This window comes from Hippichthys cyanospilos, chromosome 5, assembly GCF_059441005.1.
Source record: "Hippichthys cyanospilos isolate Australia breed blue-spotted pipefish chromosome 5, RoL_Hcya_1.0, whole genome shotgun sequence".
Lineage (NCBI taxonomy): Eukaryota > Metazoa > Chordata > Actinopteri > Syngnathiformes > Syngnathidae > Hippichthys > Hippichthys cyanospilos.
Genome location: NC_142373.1, coordinates 16167655 through 16186192, shown reverse-complemented (window position 1 = coordinate 16186192; position 18538 = coordinate 16167655). Strand labels below are relative to the sequence as shown.

Sequence of the window (18538 nt, the reverse complement as noted above, 5' to 3'; positions counted from 1 at the left end):
TGATTTATGTGTCTCCTGATCAAGTTCTGTCTAATCACCTGACAGCAGCTTCATGAATATTCCAGAAGCCTCACCTGCGCTCATGAATATGGATGGCACCTAAAGTATTCCTCCAGAGGTGCAGCTACGTCTCCCTTGAACGTTTCGCCTCTTATTTAGATATACTCGCCTAATATGTACTTAATGACCGCTGAGCTGCACAGCTCTCCGGTGGGCCACGGAAGCAAAACAGAGGGCAAAGTGGGTGAACGGATGAGAGGAAAGTAGAGTTAGTTGGCGGACTTCACGCCATCGGGGTTTTGGCTTTAAAAAAAAAAAAAAAAAAACTCAAAGATTGCCTAATTTGAGAAAATGCACCCATCTATCTAAAGCAGGGGTGTCCAACTCATTTTTATCGTTGGCCACATTGTAGTTGTAGTTTCTGTCAGAGGGCCGGAATAAATCTAAAAATAATCTAAAAAAGCATCCTTTTGCTTAAATTTGAACGTACCCATGAATTTCTCTAGAATCCTGAAAAATAGAATTTTTTTGCCATTTTTGCTTGTTTACATCCTTACCTAGTTTTGAAATCAGAAGCCTATAAACTTGTCAAAACATAGATTGGGAACAGGAAATTGTTTTTTTTGTTTTGTTTTTTTTTTCAAGACAACCTGCAAGTTTAGCTAGAAACTTGAAATCAAATCAGCATTGGGCGGGCCACATAAAATGATGCGACGGGCCGGTTCTGGCCCCCTGGCCTTGAGTTTGACACCTGTGATCGAAACGATGTGTTTATTCACTGTAAAATCGACCCCCTCTTTTGGGGGGATTGGAACCCTCCCGCTCCCCCAATAGCCCGAATTTGTGTGACACCCACTGAAATCCATTTCAAAAACCAAATGATACCTCTCAGAAAAAGACCGATAAACATTGACTACGCGCAAAGTGGAGACTGGGTCATACTGCACTGTCTGCAGCAACACAAAAAGGTAGCAATATCACGTGTTAATTTTTGTGGTTAGGCACAGATGCTCAAATGTTACAGTGACACGGTTATGACGAACGGTGAGCAGCCGCGGTTTACATCACCCATATGTTATCCGCCTGCCATGCTTGCAACCCTAACTGACTACACACTGAAAATAGTACCCGAGTTTGCCAATGGAAAAGTCGCGTTTGAGAATACAATGATGTTGAATAGTTATCATGCAGAGAAAAAAAAGAGGCAATCGCACACTTTTTGCTCAGTTTACCTCACGCTTGACTAAGTTTGAAAGATGATAGGTGTGAATGTGATTGGCTGGCTTCCAGTACAGGGTGTACTGTATGTTTGTTCTTGGCCACTTTGAGCTAGGATTTGCTCTTGCTAAACGGTGACGACTGGCCAAAAGGGTTTGACAAGAAGATAGTCGGCTAATCTAGTTGTGTGCCCCTTGTGCCATGATTTTTTTAATAGAACAATCACAAGCCAAAAAAAGGAATCATAAAAAAAATATCAATTACATTTAAAAAAAGGTCTTTTCAAAGGTGCGTTTTGTAAGCTACAAAAAAGGCATAGAGTTTGTAAAGTTTCGTTCAATCATCTTCCAGAAGAATCAGCATTGTTTATTTTTTTTTTATTTATTTATTTTATTTTTTTTACATTTTCTGATGTGATGCTTAGGTCCAAGGGAGTCAAGACAAAGCCCTTGTCCTTATCCTCCTTGCAGTCAAAGTTTAATTAAAAAAAACAAAAAACAAAAAAACAATTGCCATCAAATTATTTTCAAAGAAACAGCTTGTTGAATCAACTCTGCAAGCAGCCACTGGAACACCACTGTAAACTGTTAAAAGGGTGATCAGCCTTGCTTAGTTCTATCATATATACTACCGTAATTCCCCAAATATAGGACGTACATTTGTATAGAACGCACCCATAATTTTGGGTCAAATTCTGGTATTTTCTCGTTACGTATAGGACGCTCACAAGCACACATAACCGGTGATTGACAGTTTTTGCGGTTATTTTGAACCTTTAGCTTTTAACGCCACGGTAAACCATTAGGGTTATCGGCCCCTACCTAGCACTCACATAATACTACCGTAATTCTCAAAATATAAGACACAACTGTTTATTGAATGCTTCATATTCCAAGTTTGGTGTGTAATTCTGGTATTTTATATGCTACCGTGTTTAGGACACTCCCAACAAAAAATACATACCGTATTTTCCGCACCATAAGGCGCACCGGACTATAAGGCGCACCCTCAATTAATGACATATTTTAAAACTTTTTCCATATATGAGCCACACCGGATTATTATGCGGATCCTCAATTAATGACATATTTTAAAACTTTTTCCACACAATATAGTAATACTCAAAGTAATAACAATAATAACTTAAATAATAGCTCTAAACTCTCAATAGCATAATAACTCAATGTCAATATGACCAAACTTATTCAACTGTAAACACAGAAAAGAAACAGGTCAAGCTTACTTTATCGGTTCATTCCCCATCTACCAATCCCAATCTCAAGACTGATCCATATATAAGGCGCACCTGATTATAAGGCGCACCGTCAGCTTTTTAAAAAAAAATCAAGGCTTTTACATGCGCCTTATAGTGCGGAAAATACGGTAAATACTTTTAAGTTACCGGTTATAAGACACTCACATTTGTGGCCCACATTTTTGATAAAGCAAAGTGTGACTTATATTTGGAAGATTACGGTATATACACCACAGTTTCCTCTTTACTGGCTGCTCTGTCTTTTTTTTAAATCTTGTCTTTTTTCGAATGTTAGGAGTCCCAAGAGGAAATCTTCTTTCTCCTCCATTGTTGCAGATTTGTTAGCATTTCTTGTTTCAACGCCGTATTCTTTTGAATAGTAAACAGCCCAAACTGCGGCAAGTACTGTGAAGTGCGAAAAAGTGGCAAACATTTCGCAGCAAAGTGTTTTTTTGGTATGTAATCCCGCCAACACGACGACAAACCAACACAAGGCCCCTCGGCGGAGGTAATAAAACAGGTGAGCGCAAAAACCCGCCCTTGAAGCTTGAACGTCGACTTTAAGCAGAACAGAGAAAATGTTGACGATCCCATTTTGATGACATCCCCCGGAGGCTCATTAAGGGAGCGCCGCCGATGCGAACTCCACTCTGCTGGGGAAGGCATGCAGACGACGAGCCTGCCTTGTTACTTGCTGATTGAACCGGGTCCCTACTCGCAACCCCCCCACCCACCCACCCACTTCCAGAACACTATATGTAGCGGTCCTAATCAATGGCATATTCACAACGACTGTACTTACTGTACTTGGATTGTATAGGGAGCTTTAGTGTGTTTTCTGGCGCCACGCTGGGATTGGACGCACGTAAGGACGCGACGAGCGGCTCTGTGAAGTGGCCGTTTACTTCATGTGGCATTTCACTGGCATACTCTTCCGCAGGGAGATGTGAAGGTTGTTTTGCACTAGAAGAGGGCCGGGTTTTCGCTTTATTGGGCCTCTCGCTCGTTCGCGGCTACCGTGCCCCGCCCCCGCTCGAGCGAACGCTTAATTATAACAACTTGTAATAGTCGGCCGTGCTTCTTAATAGGGCTTGAATAATTAGCATATTTTATCTTTGACAAGATGTTTCTGTAAACACTGATGTACAGCTCATGCGTTTCCCTTTTTTTCCAGGCCACGGATTCAAACTTGAAATGAGAGCATGTTTTGGGTTTTTTTTTTTTTTCATCCCCGCTCCTGTGCCACGCCAATTTTGCATGGCTCCCCTTTTGAAGGTTTGGGGGTAATTCTCCCTGGAAAAAAAAATGATTGCAGCTTCTCTTTAGGGTTCTTGCAGTCATTTCTATGGAGATGAGCCTTATTATCTGGGACTGGTGTGGATGCCATGACAATGATGACTAATGCGGGTTGGCTTCCTTGTCTTTATTTAGGCATTATTGTCACGTGTCCTCTTAATATTTTTGAATGTGTTGCTAAACCCTTTCACTGACAGAGATGTTTGTATTCGTCAGCTGGAGTTCATACACCGAATATATTTGGGTATGGTCCAGTAGGAGAGGTGAAAAGGCATACCGTAATCCCCCAAATATAAGACACGAGTGCGTCCTATAAAAATTTGGAGAAAGATCGATCTGTCAATCACATAACCCGTGTTTTGACGCTCAGCCGCTTGTGTTAGCTGAGCTTGTTATTGCATTATTTTCAATAAAAGAAGCGAGCAGACTGAACCAACGTCCGAGTCCATCCTTGTTCAATCATAAACTTGGTAGAATATCTTATACACTGTAAAATACCAGAATTTCACCCTAAAATTATGGGTGTGTCGTATATTTGGGGAATTACTGCACTTTACAGGTGTGAGAAAAGATCACAGCTACGAGGAAACACCAAGAGGTGATGTCCAAGACAGTGAAGCCAAGACAGTTCATTTTTCATAGTATTTTGTACAAAGTTCACAGTTTTAAAGTGTGAAATACAGAGTAACATCGAATATTATGCTACAAAAACTGAGCTTTTGAGTTCTCAAATGCAAAAATGGAAAAAAAAAAAACTTTCAAACTCAAGATTTCAGGCTTGGTTTTTCCACACATTGTTTCTTAATGTACAATGGAAAATAAAAGCACAAAATGGTGGTTTTAGTTCAAGTTGGTAAGCTACTAAATAATAACAAATCAAATGTCATCGCTTTGAGTTTGATTTCAGCACAGCTTTTGCACTGATGACAAAGTCTAGGGAATGAACCTTGGCTTACTTCAACAATTTTGAGAGACCACGTTGGAAGCCTAGGCACTTTGCCCTTGAGCAGAGTATGTCTATGTATAATAGAAACCAGAATGTGTCACAGTGGTCATAAAAGAAGAGTTCAGAGAGTGAATGGCAAATGGCATCTAAAAAAGTAATACTTGTGCCAAGGAGAAATAATCATCATTCATGGCACATTTCTTCGTTGGATATTTAGCAAAATATCTCTACATCAAAATGTCTTTCTCGTGATTGTTTCTTTCTTTTTAAAATATGAAAAAAATGTAGGTGATGACAAATCTATGAGAAAGATGATATTTCATTATGCAGTCAGAGAGGTCTACTTTTGTAATTTGCATTGCCGTGCAGAACTGCAGTCCATCATACTGAGTTGTGCAAGGCTAAATCAGGTAACAGGAGTATTAGTGCAGCTCTTAAAGCGCTGCAACCTTCATAATTAGACATATGAAACTCGGTAGTCTCTACTGTGATGATTGGATCATTTCAACAACTACTTTGCCATCCTACCAGGATGTTAATCATCTTTGCACAAATGCAAGCTAAATGCAGGAGGGTCTGAAGAAGCCATACAGTCTAGTGCTGGCCTACTTCATTATTACTCTTGTTTTTCACACGTATATAATATATATATATATATATATATATATATATATATATATATATATATATATATATATATATATATATATATATATATATATATCACACACACACACACACACACACACACACACACGCATTCACAAAATAATTTGTCCATCTTCAGTCTGGTGCACTACGTTCAGATGTCACTGGTCAAGATGACAGCTGTTGAAGGCAGGGGAGTTTTTTGTGCCCTCTAGTGGGGAAAAGGTGCACCAGCAGCTGTGCACACACACTATTGATCAATATGTCTACTCAGAGGCTCAACAATATCGGGCAATCATTTGGAGCGTGCACTAACAAGTAGTTAACTTTAATGCCTTATTGATAACGCTCACACATATCACATTGGCGACTATTCTTTGTGTTTTACATTCATTTTCTACGTACGCGGTACACATTCAAATCAGATCCAACGGAACAGTCGATGCTGGGCTTTGATTGACAGATAGCGCCCGAGGTATTCATTTGAACAATATGTGGCTGCGCCTCCATCCGTCCGGCCGCTAATGTGACCGCGACCAATCACGTCACAACAGCGACATCGTCTCCTCCCTCTTTGTGAACGTCTGACATTTTGGCAGTCAGCCTGGCCTTCCTCGTCTAATAATGCCTTCGTCCCTTCCCGCTACAGAATCTTACCTTCTTTCCCCCCGTCTGCCTTTTGTCGCACATTTTCGTTCCACCTTGACTTCAGCGGGCCTGGAAACTTTGAGATGTTCTCGCTTGTTTCTCTGCCTCGTATCGTCGGCGCGTCACCTCGCCGCCACCGCGCACAAAAGCGGGGCTTTCATGAATAATAACTTCATAATAACTCGCAGCAAGGAAGGTTATGTTTTCAGCGCTGTTTGTTAGCGGCGAGATAAAAGAATAACATCCCTTTTCAGACTTTGCGGAGGAGGAAGAAGCTGTTAAATGTTGGTGTTGATCAAAGGTTTTTGTTGCAGGATGGTGTTTTGACATCAATTTGTCTGGATACACTGCATCAGTCTGAAATAATACATAGTCAGAATTATGTAGAAGATGGCATTTATGATTGTTTACTTTTTAGTACTGATCCAACAAAAACTGATGGTGATCAGTGACTTCATTTTTGATCAGCGTCTAAAATTAAAACAAAAATTAATCATTTGGGTATAGCAAAAATACCACGGTATACTTTTTTTTTCTTTTGGTAGACATTTTTCTAGATTAAATAAACTGTTTTATTTCCAAACAAAATATATAATACGACACTTGTTATAATAACAAACATTTACCCTGCACCATAATATTAAAAAGTACCATATTTTCCACACTATAAGGCGCACCTACAAGCCTTATTTTTTATTTTTTTTAATCTGATGGTGCGCCTTATAAGCCGGTGCGCCTTATATATGGATCAATATTGAGGATTGGTAGATGGGGAATGAGTTAAGTAAGTCTTACCTGTTTCTTTTGCGTGTTTACAGTTGAACAAGGTTGGTCATATTGACATTGAGTTATTATGCTTTTGAAAGTTTAGAGTTAATATTTGAGTTGTTATTGTTATTACTTTGAGTATTACTATATTGTGATTGCACTGGAGGAAACGTTCCCTGATATAAATGTTGCACTACATGTTATACCTTACTGTTAAAAATTGTCACAGAAATACTAATAAAATTAGTATTATTCCGCCTTATAGTGCGGAAAATCCGGTAAATAAATACAAATGCGCAATATTTTGAAAAATGTTTGATTTGAAATCAACTAAGTGATAAGAATCCAGAATAAATGGCCACCTGCTGTCGTTTGTTTTCGCCCCCACAGATAGTAAGCTGCGAGTGCAAAAGAGCAACCAGTCTCTGGCCAAGCTGGAGGACAGTCGAATCCGGATCAATTGCTCCATCGCCTCGCAGACCAGCCCGGACTCCCACCACGCCGTTCTGTGGTACGTGAGACGCGCCGCCGCCGGCTCGGAGGCCGACGAGCTCCTGCTGCGGATCGAGCGATCGGGGGCCCTGGAGTACGGCACGTACGCCGACGAGGAGAGGCTGCGGCGGCGCGTGCAGGCCGAGAGGCTCTCCCCTCGCCTCTACGCGCTGACCCTGAACAGGGCGGAGAGCGCCGACTCGGGGACGTACTACTGCCTGGTGGAGGAGTGGCTGAGCGACCCGGATGGAGCGTGGTACCGCCTCTCGCGGGACTCGTCCGGGTTCACCGAGGTTCTGGTGAGACAGCCAGGTCAGTGTCTTTAACGAGGCTCTTGTCTTTCGCTCGACGCGCGGGCTGTCAGGTTAGCCCGGCGCGCTCGCCCTTCCTGCGGTTATTATTATTAGATTCCTTACCATTCCGTGGGGAATATGTCACATTCAAAGTCATCCAGCCTCCGCGGGTATTTTTACGCACGGAACAGAAGCCGTAGTATTGTTTCAGATTTAGTGCATTGATTGAGTGTATTTCTAACAAACTCGGGATGTCTAAGTGGGCCAAGAGTTCTCTTCCACTATGCTACATTTTTTTCGCTCGTAGAATCCATTTTTACGCAAAAGACAATTAAAAGGTTCAATTCTTTTTTTTTTGTATTTTTGATTCCTTGTATTGTAGATTATTTTAGATTTAATATTGTAAGCCATGACTTTTTTCTCATGCGGCTTATCATCTGTTTTTTTTATTTCTTTGTTTAATTTTTTGCTAGCCGTCAAGACTCAATCCACCGGCAAAGCATATGTGTTGATCTGTTCACCGTAGGGCTGCATGATTATTTTGGTCAATATTGAAATCATGATTATTAATGACGATTATTCATCATGTTTGGTCAAACATTTCTATTTATTGCCTGTTTTTAAACAAACAGTATATAAACAAGGCTTCAAGGCTTGATACTTAGAAATAGTAATCATGTTATTTAAAGTAAATATTAATTGAAACAAATTCACCCAAGACATTGCAAAAACTTGGCACACAGGGCAACACAGCAAACTTACTTGCTGAGTGCAAACCAATGAAAAAAAAAAAGAATTGTTTTTGAAGCATATTTTAATCAATTAGCAGTCAAAATGTAATTTTCAGTCATTTCAGAAATAATTTATTCCAATTTTTTACCGGGTTTTTCAAAATAGGTCTCAATTGACAGCTAGCACAGTCTTCATTAGGAATCAAGTGAGAAACTCAACGCCATTTCACACTAGTAAATGATATCTTAGGGTGAGAAAAGCAGAGACTTCTGTTACGCAAACATGTGGGAAACATTGCCCCCTGGTGGTAGGATGGCAAAGTGCTTGATTTGTCGTTTTTTTTTTTTAAATGTAAATATTGCCAAGGCTCAGCTTAATTAATATTGTGATTAAAATTTGATTAATTGTGCAGCCCAAACTTGATACACACATTTGCTTTACTGGTGGATTGCCCCCTGGTGGCTAATAAAAAAAAAAGTGCAGATAAGCCGCACTGGAGCTTTAGGGCTCAAATCATGAGAAAAAACTGCGCCAAAAGAAGTGTACCTAATGTATTTTCCAGTGGATCCGAGAAAATCTTATTTAGTTTCACATTGTATACAAAGCCTTCAAAAATGTTCACAACATGCGTCGCTTCATTGTGTAAGATTCACTGAGAAATAAGTGGAAAAGCTCCTTTGGGAACTACCGTGCTTTGCGCCGAGTAAAAGTGCTCTGTCAGGATCACACCACAGTAGCAAAACCTCCCGACCCGTGCTGCCCACCTGCCTTTCCGTCCAATTTGGACCTCCTTGGCATGCACACTGTAAAAACCCTCATCTCATTTCCTGCTCTTGCCTGGCCGCTAATAGCAGCCAGCCAGTAGCGCTGATAACAAGCAGCTCAATATCCCGACAAGCAGTCAAACCCGCCGAAGAGATCAGCTGCCACCGAATGTTTTGAAGCCACGACAGCTGTCAGGCACCACACGGAAGCGCTCTCATCAGGTCACTCCTTCCCAAGAAGCATCCAAAAGCACTCAAACGCATCATGTATTCATGCCTTGCCAGCCCCAAAGTAAGATGATGTCCCTCAGGGCATGATTGAAAAAAAAAAAAAATTAATGTACCTATTTATTTATTTTTTTCACCTATTACCAACAAAAGCCTCCCAAAAACAAAAGCCTCCAAATAAATAATAAATGTTTCCTTTGTGAATATATTCCAAAGACTTTTTATTTGGACTCGCAGAACTTTTATTTCTAGGTGTCCTGTTTATAATGTAATCATCAATACGGCATTAGAAAGAAAGTAAAGACGGCGAGGGGTAAGAAAATATAACGAAACCAAAAAAAAAAAAAGTGATTTATGTGAAGTCAACACCGCTAAAACTAATTGGCCTCCAGCTGCTACACAGTTGCAACCCTATGGGAATATATTATCGTATATACAACCTTATATTTGCTAAATATGTGTTTGCTTTCATTATGGGAATGTAATTTTGTCTGTCAGTCAATACTTGCTTGCTTGGATTTATTTATGAGTTACCCTGACATCAGAAGTATGTAGACGGTCCCATATACATAATGCAAAACATTAACGTCGACATGATGTTAAACATGGATCATAAACATCAATGACATTGATTTGTCTATGCAGCTTTGATCCTCTGGTATTGTGGCTGATTTGTTGGTTAGTTTATCTCTAATTAATGAGTATGTTTAATAAAAATATGTCGCATATACTTTATTCATCATCGGAGGGAGAATTTCTCAGATCGATTTCAACATTTTACCCACAGGAAATAATAAAGGGCGTGATGAATTTGCATAAGCTGAGCTAAAGCTACTCGGCAATAAGTTGCTCGTTCCTGTTTTATGGTGTCGTAATTGCCCCCGCGTTTGTGTGGTATTGCGCGATATTTTTGTCACTTCTTTCTTTCAAAACATTCACCCTGTTTCCAAATTCTGCGACACTTCTACAGCTGTAGCTTGGCTGCCCTTACAATTTTTTGTAGCATGGTTTTTAAAGTTGTTTGGCATATTTGGTCATTCTAGACTTGTTGAATTAATGAGACATTTTTCTTTATTGTCTGCTTGTTATTAGAGGCTAAATCCAGAAAGAATCTTACCTTAGGCTAATTGCATAGCTTGCGAGCTAGCATGTAGCTAATAGTTCTTGTCAAAGCATAGCTAGCACAACAACGATCAGATGGTATTTATATTATAGCCATCTGAAGCTTTTTAGCTGCCTTTTTTTGTTCAGTTTAGTTTTCAGATATTATAACATGCAGTTAGCAAAGTAGCAATGTCTGCGTTTGTTAGCTTGTGAGATATAGCTAGATGAAGTAGTGTCCCACTTTGTAGATAGCCAGTTGAAGATATACAGCCTTATGTATGGCCAGTTTTTTTTTTTTAATTATTTGCATTTGCCACATTTGGTAACACCCTTGTACTGAATTTAGGAGATACTTTTTTAACTTTACAGAGTGTTTAATTGAGCAGTCTGTTGGCTAAAACTGGGAGGAAGCTTAGCTTAAGCTAATTTCGAGCTACCTATGCTAGCTTGCTAGATAAAATCATATTCATGTTTTAGAGGGGACGGTGAAAGTATCAATTTTGAAGCGTCATTTTCGTTTGCCAATTCAGTTTTAATCAGTGGCTATTTGGTAATACTCTTGTATTGAAGATAGGGGACTTTTTTTTCTTCGCCATGTGTTTAACTGGACAGTCTGTGGTTATTAGAGGCTAAATCTGGAAAGAAGCTTAGCGGAAACTAATTGTTGCAAAAACCGAAGCTCTGTTTAACATTTGGTTAATACTTGAACCGGTTTTCCCAAATGGGTCAGAATGTTTAATTTTGCAATCGACCGTTTATTTGTACAAGCAATTCAAAAAGTGCATTGTGGGTAATAGGCAGTACCCTCAAAAACACTGATCAAATATCATGTGTTTTATCCCAGAGGCCCGCCTCCAGGTAGAGGAAACGGAGTCAAACGTGACTGTACCCGAGTCCGGCTCGATCCGCCTGGGCTGCAGCATCCCCTCGCAGTCTTCCCGAGACTCGCGCTTCTCCGTGTCCTGGTACGTGGAGCGGCCCGAGGACGAGGACGACGAAACGCTGCCGGCGGAAGAAGGGCGGGAGTGCGTCTTCTCCATCGGGCACGACGCCATCTTTGGGAACGGCAACTGCAGCCCCAGGGAGGAGGCGGGGCCCGACTCCCGCCTGCAGTTTGAGAGAAGCGCCTTGGACCAGTACAGCTTGACCATTCAGGGAGCCCGGCCGAGCGACAGGGGGCGCTACTACTGCCACGTGGAGGAGTGGCTGCTTAACCCTCGCAACGCTTGGTACCGCTTGGCCACTAACAACTCCGGCCTCATTACTGTCAATGTACTGCAACAAGGTGAGCGCTTCCTGTTTTTGTGTGTGTAGTCGATATTTTTACTCATTCGCTGCCATTGATGTATCTAGCTGTCAAAAACTCAGGTCAACTCTGCCAGAATTGAATGAATTGATAGCCCTTTGTTCTTTGTTTTTTTTATAACATAATGACAATAATTTATTTAATCCAATAATTAAGTTCTCAAGTATTTTTTTTTTAAATCCACTGTTGAAAGTGATTTTTTTTTCTTTTGCATAATCTATTGAGTTTTAGCATGAATTGGAGTGGATATAACAACTCATTATTTATTCTATTGACAAGAATTTTTAGGGAACAAAATTTACCAATGCTAACCAGTAGCAATCACAAATAGCATTAGTGCGCAAGCAATGCTTCAGCAATATTCCATGACTAAATTTGAGAGTGGAACTGCCTGCTAGCTGCCATGAGGTCAAGCACTTCCTGTTGCTCTTTTTGACGAGCAAACTGGGCACAATTCGTACCTGCCAACTACCATGAGGTCAATCACTTCCTGTTCTTCTTCTTCCTCTTGACAAACAAACTGAACATAATTTGTGCCTGCAAGCTACCATCAAGTCAAGTACTTCCTGTTCTTCTTCTTCTTCTTCTTGACAAGCAAACTGAGCACAATTTGTGCCTGCTCGCTGCCATGAGGTCAAGCACTTCCTTTTCTTTTTCTTCCTCTTGACAAGCGAACTGGGCACAATTTGTGTCTGCCAGCTACCATGAGGTCAAGTACTTCCTGTTATTATTCTTCTTGACAAGCCAACTGGTTAGAATTTTTGCCTATATTTCATAAGTAAACGTGAGAGTGGAGCTGCCTGCTAGCTACCATGAGGTCAAGCACTTCCTGTTTGTCTTCTTGACAAGCAAACTGCCCAAATTTTATCTGAATTTGGGCCCTCTTCTTTTGGGTCCAAAGCCCGTACAAGTGCGGTCAGGGCACCTTTCATGACGGACAACCTTATAAATCAGCATCCCACTTCAGACACCATTTAATAACCGAATTTCAAGGCAGGTCTATTGGGAAGAAAAACCTGTACAGTGACCGTGACGCTTTGGCAGGTGCCCCGTTGCAATCATCCTAATGCTTCAGCCATCTCCGGGGTCAATTGCAAATGGGACATCCAAAGCGTCCTTCAAACTGGGCACGCACAGATGGCCGTGCACCCCACTTCTGACACCATTTGTCTCGTAGTCCCAGATTGCAAATTCCTGAGCCCAAGACTCAAGAGACGTTTAGCATGATTCTCAATTATCACAGAAGGCTCATTATAAATTGCAATTTTTACTGTTCGTCCGTTTCCGATGGACATTTTGAAAGATGCCGCATTGGCCATGCTGATCTTGGTCGGCCGACTTGTCTCAGCCTGTTTCAAACATCAAACATTATGCGGAGCTTGTGTTAGTCCACTGTCCGTTTGATCTGCTCAAAATGTATATCTTGACTTCTATGGCTGGATGTACACATGCTTCAACAGACAAAATCCTTTTTTTTCAGATGATAAATATAAAGACGTGAAATCACACGTCGTTTGATGTGGTTCTTGCGCTTTTTCTCTCTAAAGACAGTCAAAAAGACATTTCAAGAGTTGCCTCATTATTTTAGTAGAAATGATGTTTTTAGTACCCATGTAAATGTTTGGCATTTCTTTTTACTTTTAATGTAACCTGTATAACTCAAATGATTATTTACTATTTTGAGAGGAAAACAAAAACAATTGCAATCATGTGGTTGGATAAGTGTACACTCCCCCAAGACCAGCATGTATGCAATCCGTATTCACCAATCACATCTGGACTCATGTTAAATGGGAATCAGGACACACCTCTCATTTAACTCCTGGGGGAAATTTTGACCCAACTTGGGCTATTTAATGTTTTTGATGTGTGATATCAAAGGAAACAGATACAAAATATTGTCTAAACATGATGACTTCCAATATGCCACACTACCAACCCTTCTAAATGCTTGCAAACGGGAGGTCGAGAGGTACACCCTATAGGTGTCAAATTTAGCCCATGTCGGGCTCATTTACTGCCATTCAAAAATGGAAATCTTGTCAATTTTGGACATATCGAAAATCCAATGTTTTATCATGCGCTAAACAGCTGAGGTTTCTTAATGTCACTTGAGTTTGACTGTGGTTGAGTATTTCTGAAAAAAACCGCAACCCAGTTTTGAGGGTGTGTACACTTGTGCAACTTTTTTTTACCTTGAACATACATATACTTTTTTTGTGAGACTGTAGGTCATAGTTAGATTTAAATTCACATTTTCCATACTATCTGGATTTCCATTTACAAAAATCTTTCATGCGGGTGTTTGTGAGTTTTTATATTCCCTGTACATTAATCTGGATATTTTTGCCTATGCCCCACACTCAAACAAACATTGAATTGAATGCATTGATACATGTTTGTCTTTCATTTTTGATCTCTATGGAGTTTTACACATAAAGAAAAAAAGCCATGTTTTCCACGTCTGAAATGTTCTGGTGTGTCCGTCCACAGAGTCCACCGTCAAGTCGGTGGTGTGCTCCAACGACGCACTCTTCTACTTTGTTTTTTTCTACCCGTTCCCCATCTTCGGCATCCTCCTCATCGCCCTGCTGCTGGTGCGTTTCAAGAGCCGCAACAACAGCAAGAGCCAAGAGGGCAAGAACGGCGCCCCCCTCCTGTGGATAAAGGAACCGCACCTCAGCTACTCTCCAACCTGCCTGGACCCCCCTGCACTCAGCCTGCACCCCGGCTCCGTGGACTAGGATCAGGAATCCGCTTCCGGGATTTCCTTTCATTCACTTGCTGTCTTGATCCATCAGTAGATCGGCTGCCCGTTTTTTGTTTGTTTGTTTGTTTGGGTTTTGTGAGAGTGTTTGCGTGAGCGGCGTTCTGGTTTTTGTGTCTCGGTGCTGCGTTTGAACCAATTACCCTAAATATCGCTCGATTTTGCAGGAGAACAAACAAAATGGGCACATTTTCTAACGGGAGGCTCTCCCGGCGTTGATTGGGTGCCCCGCCCCTTCCCTTCCCACCCGACAATCCCCGTGCAAGAGCAGCCTGGCCTACTAAGTTGGTTGCCATGGCGATGCGCCTAACCCACTGACTCCGTAGCCGGCGACTTGGCAGCCTCGCCGAGACACAAAGGAAAGTCCACCTGGCCCCGCGAAGAATTTGGCCCGCTCAAGTAAGCCCCCGAGCACCACTGCCACACGCACAAACACAAAAACCGTCCTGCCGAGGATCTTCTACATGATTTGCCAAGACCTCCTTATTCCCGGTCTGCGCTCGGCAAAGCTGATTGGTCCTAAGGCGGCAAATAAACGCGGCCGCTTACCCCCTGCTGCGGATGTTTCCAAACTCTCATTTCAATTGAAAATCACACGGCGGGATTGCGGGGCTTAAATTAACACCCGGCACATTTCCTTTCAATTTGATCCGTGTTTTTGTTTTTCAAAGATATGCGTGGAAAAGACTTTTTAAATAAGGCGGGGAAAAAAAATCTCACATCCGTCTGAATGGGAGTAGTGTGTAGATAATGTAAGATACACATTCATACACGTGGATGGTGAAGAAAAAAATGACGTGTTTGTTTTAAAGAGTTTTCTATTTATTGTTTTGTACTTGTTGGCATAGCTTTTTTTGTTGTTGTTTTTGCTTTGGAATTTTCTGCTGCCCGGTTGCCTGGCAACTGCGCCAAGCAAAAGCGAAAAGGAGATGCTCCGTTTCCTACCAAATGAATTTGGGGGGTGAGTCCGTGTTCAAACGCAAAACGACTCGTGGCTTTACGTGTTCAACTATCAGAAAATTACACAAAAAAAAATATGCTTCTTGCTCACTTCCAAGTTTATTTTGTGACACTTTGCCTCAGAAGGATTTTTTTTTTTTTTTTTCTTCAACGGTGGCTCAAAAGGCCTCGTGACATGAGGCAGAAGGGGAAAATTGCATCACCGTCCCTTAAAATGCAAGAGACAGAAAAGACTGAGCCTTGCACCCTTTCACTGCCAAGACTGGACCTAAAATGAAGAGGAGGGGGGTTAGAAGTAGAACCCCCCCCTCCCTCCCTCCCTCCCCCTTACAATTTTGTCGTCTCAGTCTTGTCAACATGTATATTGCATGACAATACCGCAGGAGACATTTTAGATGTTTTGTAAACTTGGAACCCTCCTGAGCGTCGTGTTTGTGTGACAGAGCGCCGCTGGACTTCCTGAGCGTTACCGCTAAGCCCCGCCCCCTTTTTCCTCCTCACTCACAGACAACAACTACAAAAAAGTTTGCTAGTAAGGGGTCCTCTCGGTATACATGCGCGGTTACGAGCAGCTCACCATGAACTAGTAAGAAAATGTACTTCAGGTTTTATATTTATGGTCTAGACCAGGGGTGTACAAGGGCCACTCAAATTCTTCGTTTTTAATTTAGTAAACGCATTAAAACAATCACGCAAGCGATTATACGACGGCTGCCCCCATTGAATATTTTTGGAATCAATTATTCTTTTGGATGTTCTATCGATTAATCGAACGAGATGATCAAATTTTATCCGTCATTAAAACTGGGGTGTGTAGACTTTTTATAATCACCACAAACATCACGTCCAGCCATACACATTTTTAGCTTGCTTTATTGGCTGTGTCACACTCAATTTTTAGCACATTTCTGGGCCAGTGGAAAAAGAATGGGGGGCCACAGATGGCCCCCGGGCCGTAGTTTGGACACAGATGGTCTAGACAAATGAATGAAGATAGTTCTTTGATAGAACTTCAGTGTGTCATAAAACTGAGGACCCCGTGTCCAATGAAAAGCATGGATGTCTCAATGTACATTGTGTGAATAAATAGAACATTTGGAAATTTGGCTCACAATCGTGTACAATGTTGTCTCAGAATTTAGTAGGAAATGGTACGGAAAGTTGGCGCTGCAATTTTGTCAATTACGCTACAGCTCTCAAGACTTTTATTGGGTTTTGGGGTGTCACATTCCTTATAATCTTCTCTGTTTTGTGTTGAACCACAAAATCATGGCGCGATTGTCAATAAAGAAGTAGAATGCTACAAAAAGGAAGTACAGCGTGAATATTTTTTGTGACCTTGATTCTGCATTCACCCTTGCATTTCAGCAACAGAGACTCCCCGCACTTTGCTTTTTAGACACTGGTACACCTGAAATTGTGAGTAATTATAATAAAATGCCATATTTCAATGTTTGTTTGTTATTTAAATACCACATTTTCTACACAATAAGGTGCACCGGATTATAAAGCGCATCTTCAATGAATGGCCTATTTTAAAAGTCCTTTTCATCTATTGGGCGCACCACATTATAAGACGCATAGAATAGAACTAGTGGCTGGGGTTGTGTTATGCATCCACTAGAGGGAGCCGCGCTAAAGGGAATGTCAACAAAACAATCAGCTGTCAAACCTTTCGATCAGAAATAAAAATGATTTCTCAATCAAAATTTCAAACAGGGTGTTAAAAAATATAAAATGTATTGTAAAAACTACATTTATAACTGAAATGGGGATGTAGAAATTTGAAGGCTTTTAGGTGCACCTTATAGTACGGAAAATATGGTAAGTATTGTTGTAAAACTACTTTTTTCTTATTTTTTGTCTGTTCTCTTTGGCGCTTACACATTTTGGATTGATGAGATAAACTGAAATTCTCAACTTTTGTACCAAATCCTACTAATTCTTTTGATGATGGTGATTTTAGCACAGGACCAAAAATCTCAATATGATCATCACTTTAATGCCGGTGTTCACGCAAAATGGACCGGCTGGTGAGGCATACTGTAATTTTTTTTTTTTTTTTTTTTTAAATCATCCCGTCTAACTTTATAACTTTAACATGATGTCTCAAGGCTCCACAGTGGCAGCTTGACATCCAATCAAAAATCCCCAATTCCCTGAAGTAAGCTCCATTCATGAAATCAAAGCAGATTTTTTGACACGCACCCATCATGTATGTACGATGTTTATTATACAAGACAAAAACAGACGGGTTTTAATGAGCGTTGATTCCCACGCGGGGTTTTGCAAGGTGCTTAGGAACATTTTTTCATTAAATTTCTGTGAAATTCTTTTGTGTATTCTTGTTGCCCAATTGCTTGCATTTGATGCCATTTTGTCCCCGTGGCCAGGAAACGAAGGAGCGCCACCATCGAGGGAGCTGTACAGACGTGTGTGTTTTTTTTGTTTTTTTGTTTTTTTGTAGTAGTAATCCTATTCTGAACGTTGACGAGGACGAGTCGTAGCTGCCTTTGTGAGGGCTGCATGTGTCCGCTGTTTGCCGGCTCCACATTTAGCTGTTCAAAATAGTTTGTGGTGCTTTTCAGTTCATGCTCGGTGATGTATTTTTATATCGCTTTTTTTGTCTTTTTTTTTTTTTTAATATAAAATTCTGTTCCTCTGTCCAATATTTTCCATCCATTGTGACCATTAAAAAGACACTTTGCTATCGTCGGTTTATTGCAATAAAAGTACTTAACAGACATCGTTGACTTTTTTCCTTCCTGGGTAGTTTGTTTTCAGATCCTCTTGAAATCTAGCCTTTTTGTGTCCACTGTTGTGTCCATTTTGTCTCAGCCAGAGAGCTTAGTGAATTGCATTCAGCCCAAGCGCATGAGACATCATTTGAAAGACCAGGGTGTCCTCTAATGCAGAGGTCCCCAACCGCCGGTCCGAGGATCTACTGGTACCTGGTAAAAAATATCTTTTGGAACTGATTTAGTTGATGCTATCCCAGTTCATTCATTTGTGCTTTGTTCGGCTAGATCTTTGTTTTTTAGCGCCGCTTCTGGCCGCGGTTGGCATTACATTTACTTTAGATACGATTTTAATGTCCAAAGTAATTGATTATT

The 18538-nt window shown here is 40.9% G+C and overlaps 1 protein-coding gene across 2 annotated transcripts in view; it reads left to right on the top strand.

The window, feature by feature from the left end:
* The window catches only part of igsf3 (immunoglobulin superfamily, member 3), a 122233-nt gene extending 104062 nt beyond the window's left edge, over positions 1–18171 (top strand). For both annotated transcript variants that reach the window (XM_088414267.1, XM_088414266.1), the window contains exons 7-9: positions 7170–7583; positions 11237–11677; positions 14192–18171. In XM_088414267.1, the coding sequence (XP_088270393.1) occupies positions 7170–7583; positions 11237–11677; positions 14192–14442 (1106 nt within the window). In that variant the 3' untranslated portion in view covers positions 14443–18171. The remainder of the gene's footprint in view (positions 1–7169; positions 7584–11236; positions 11678–14191) is intronic.
* Positions 18172–18538: the final 367 nt, after the last annotated feature.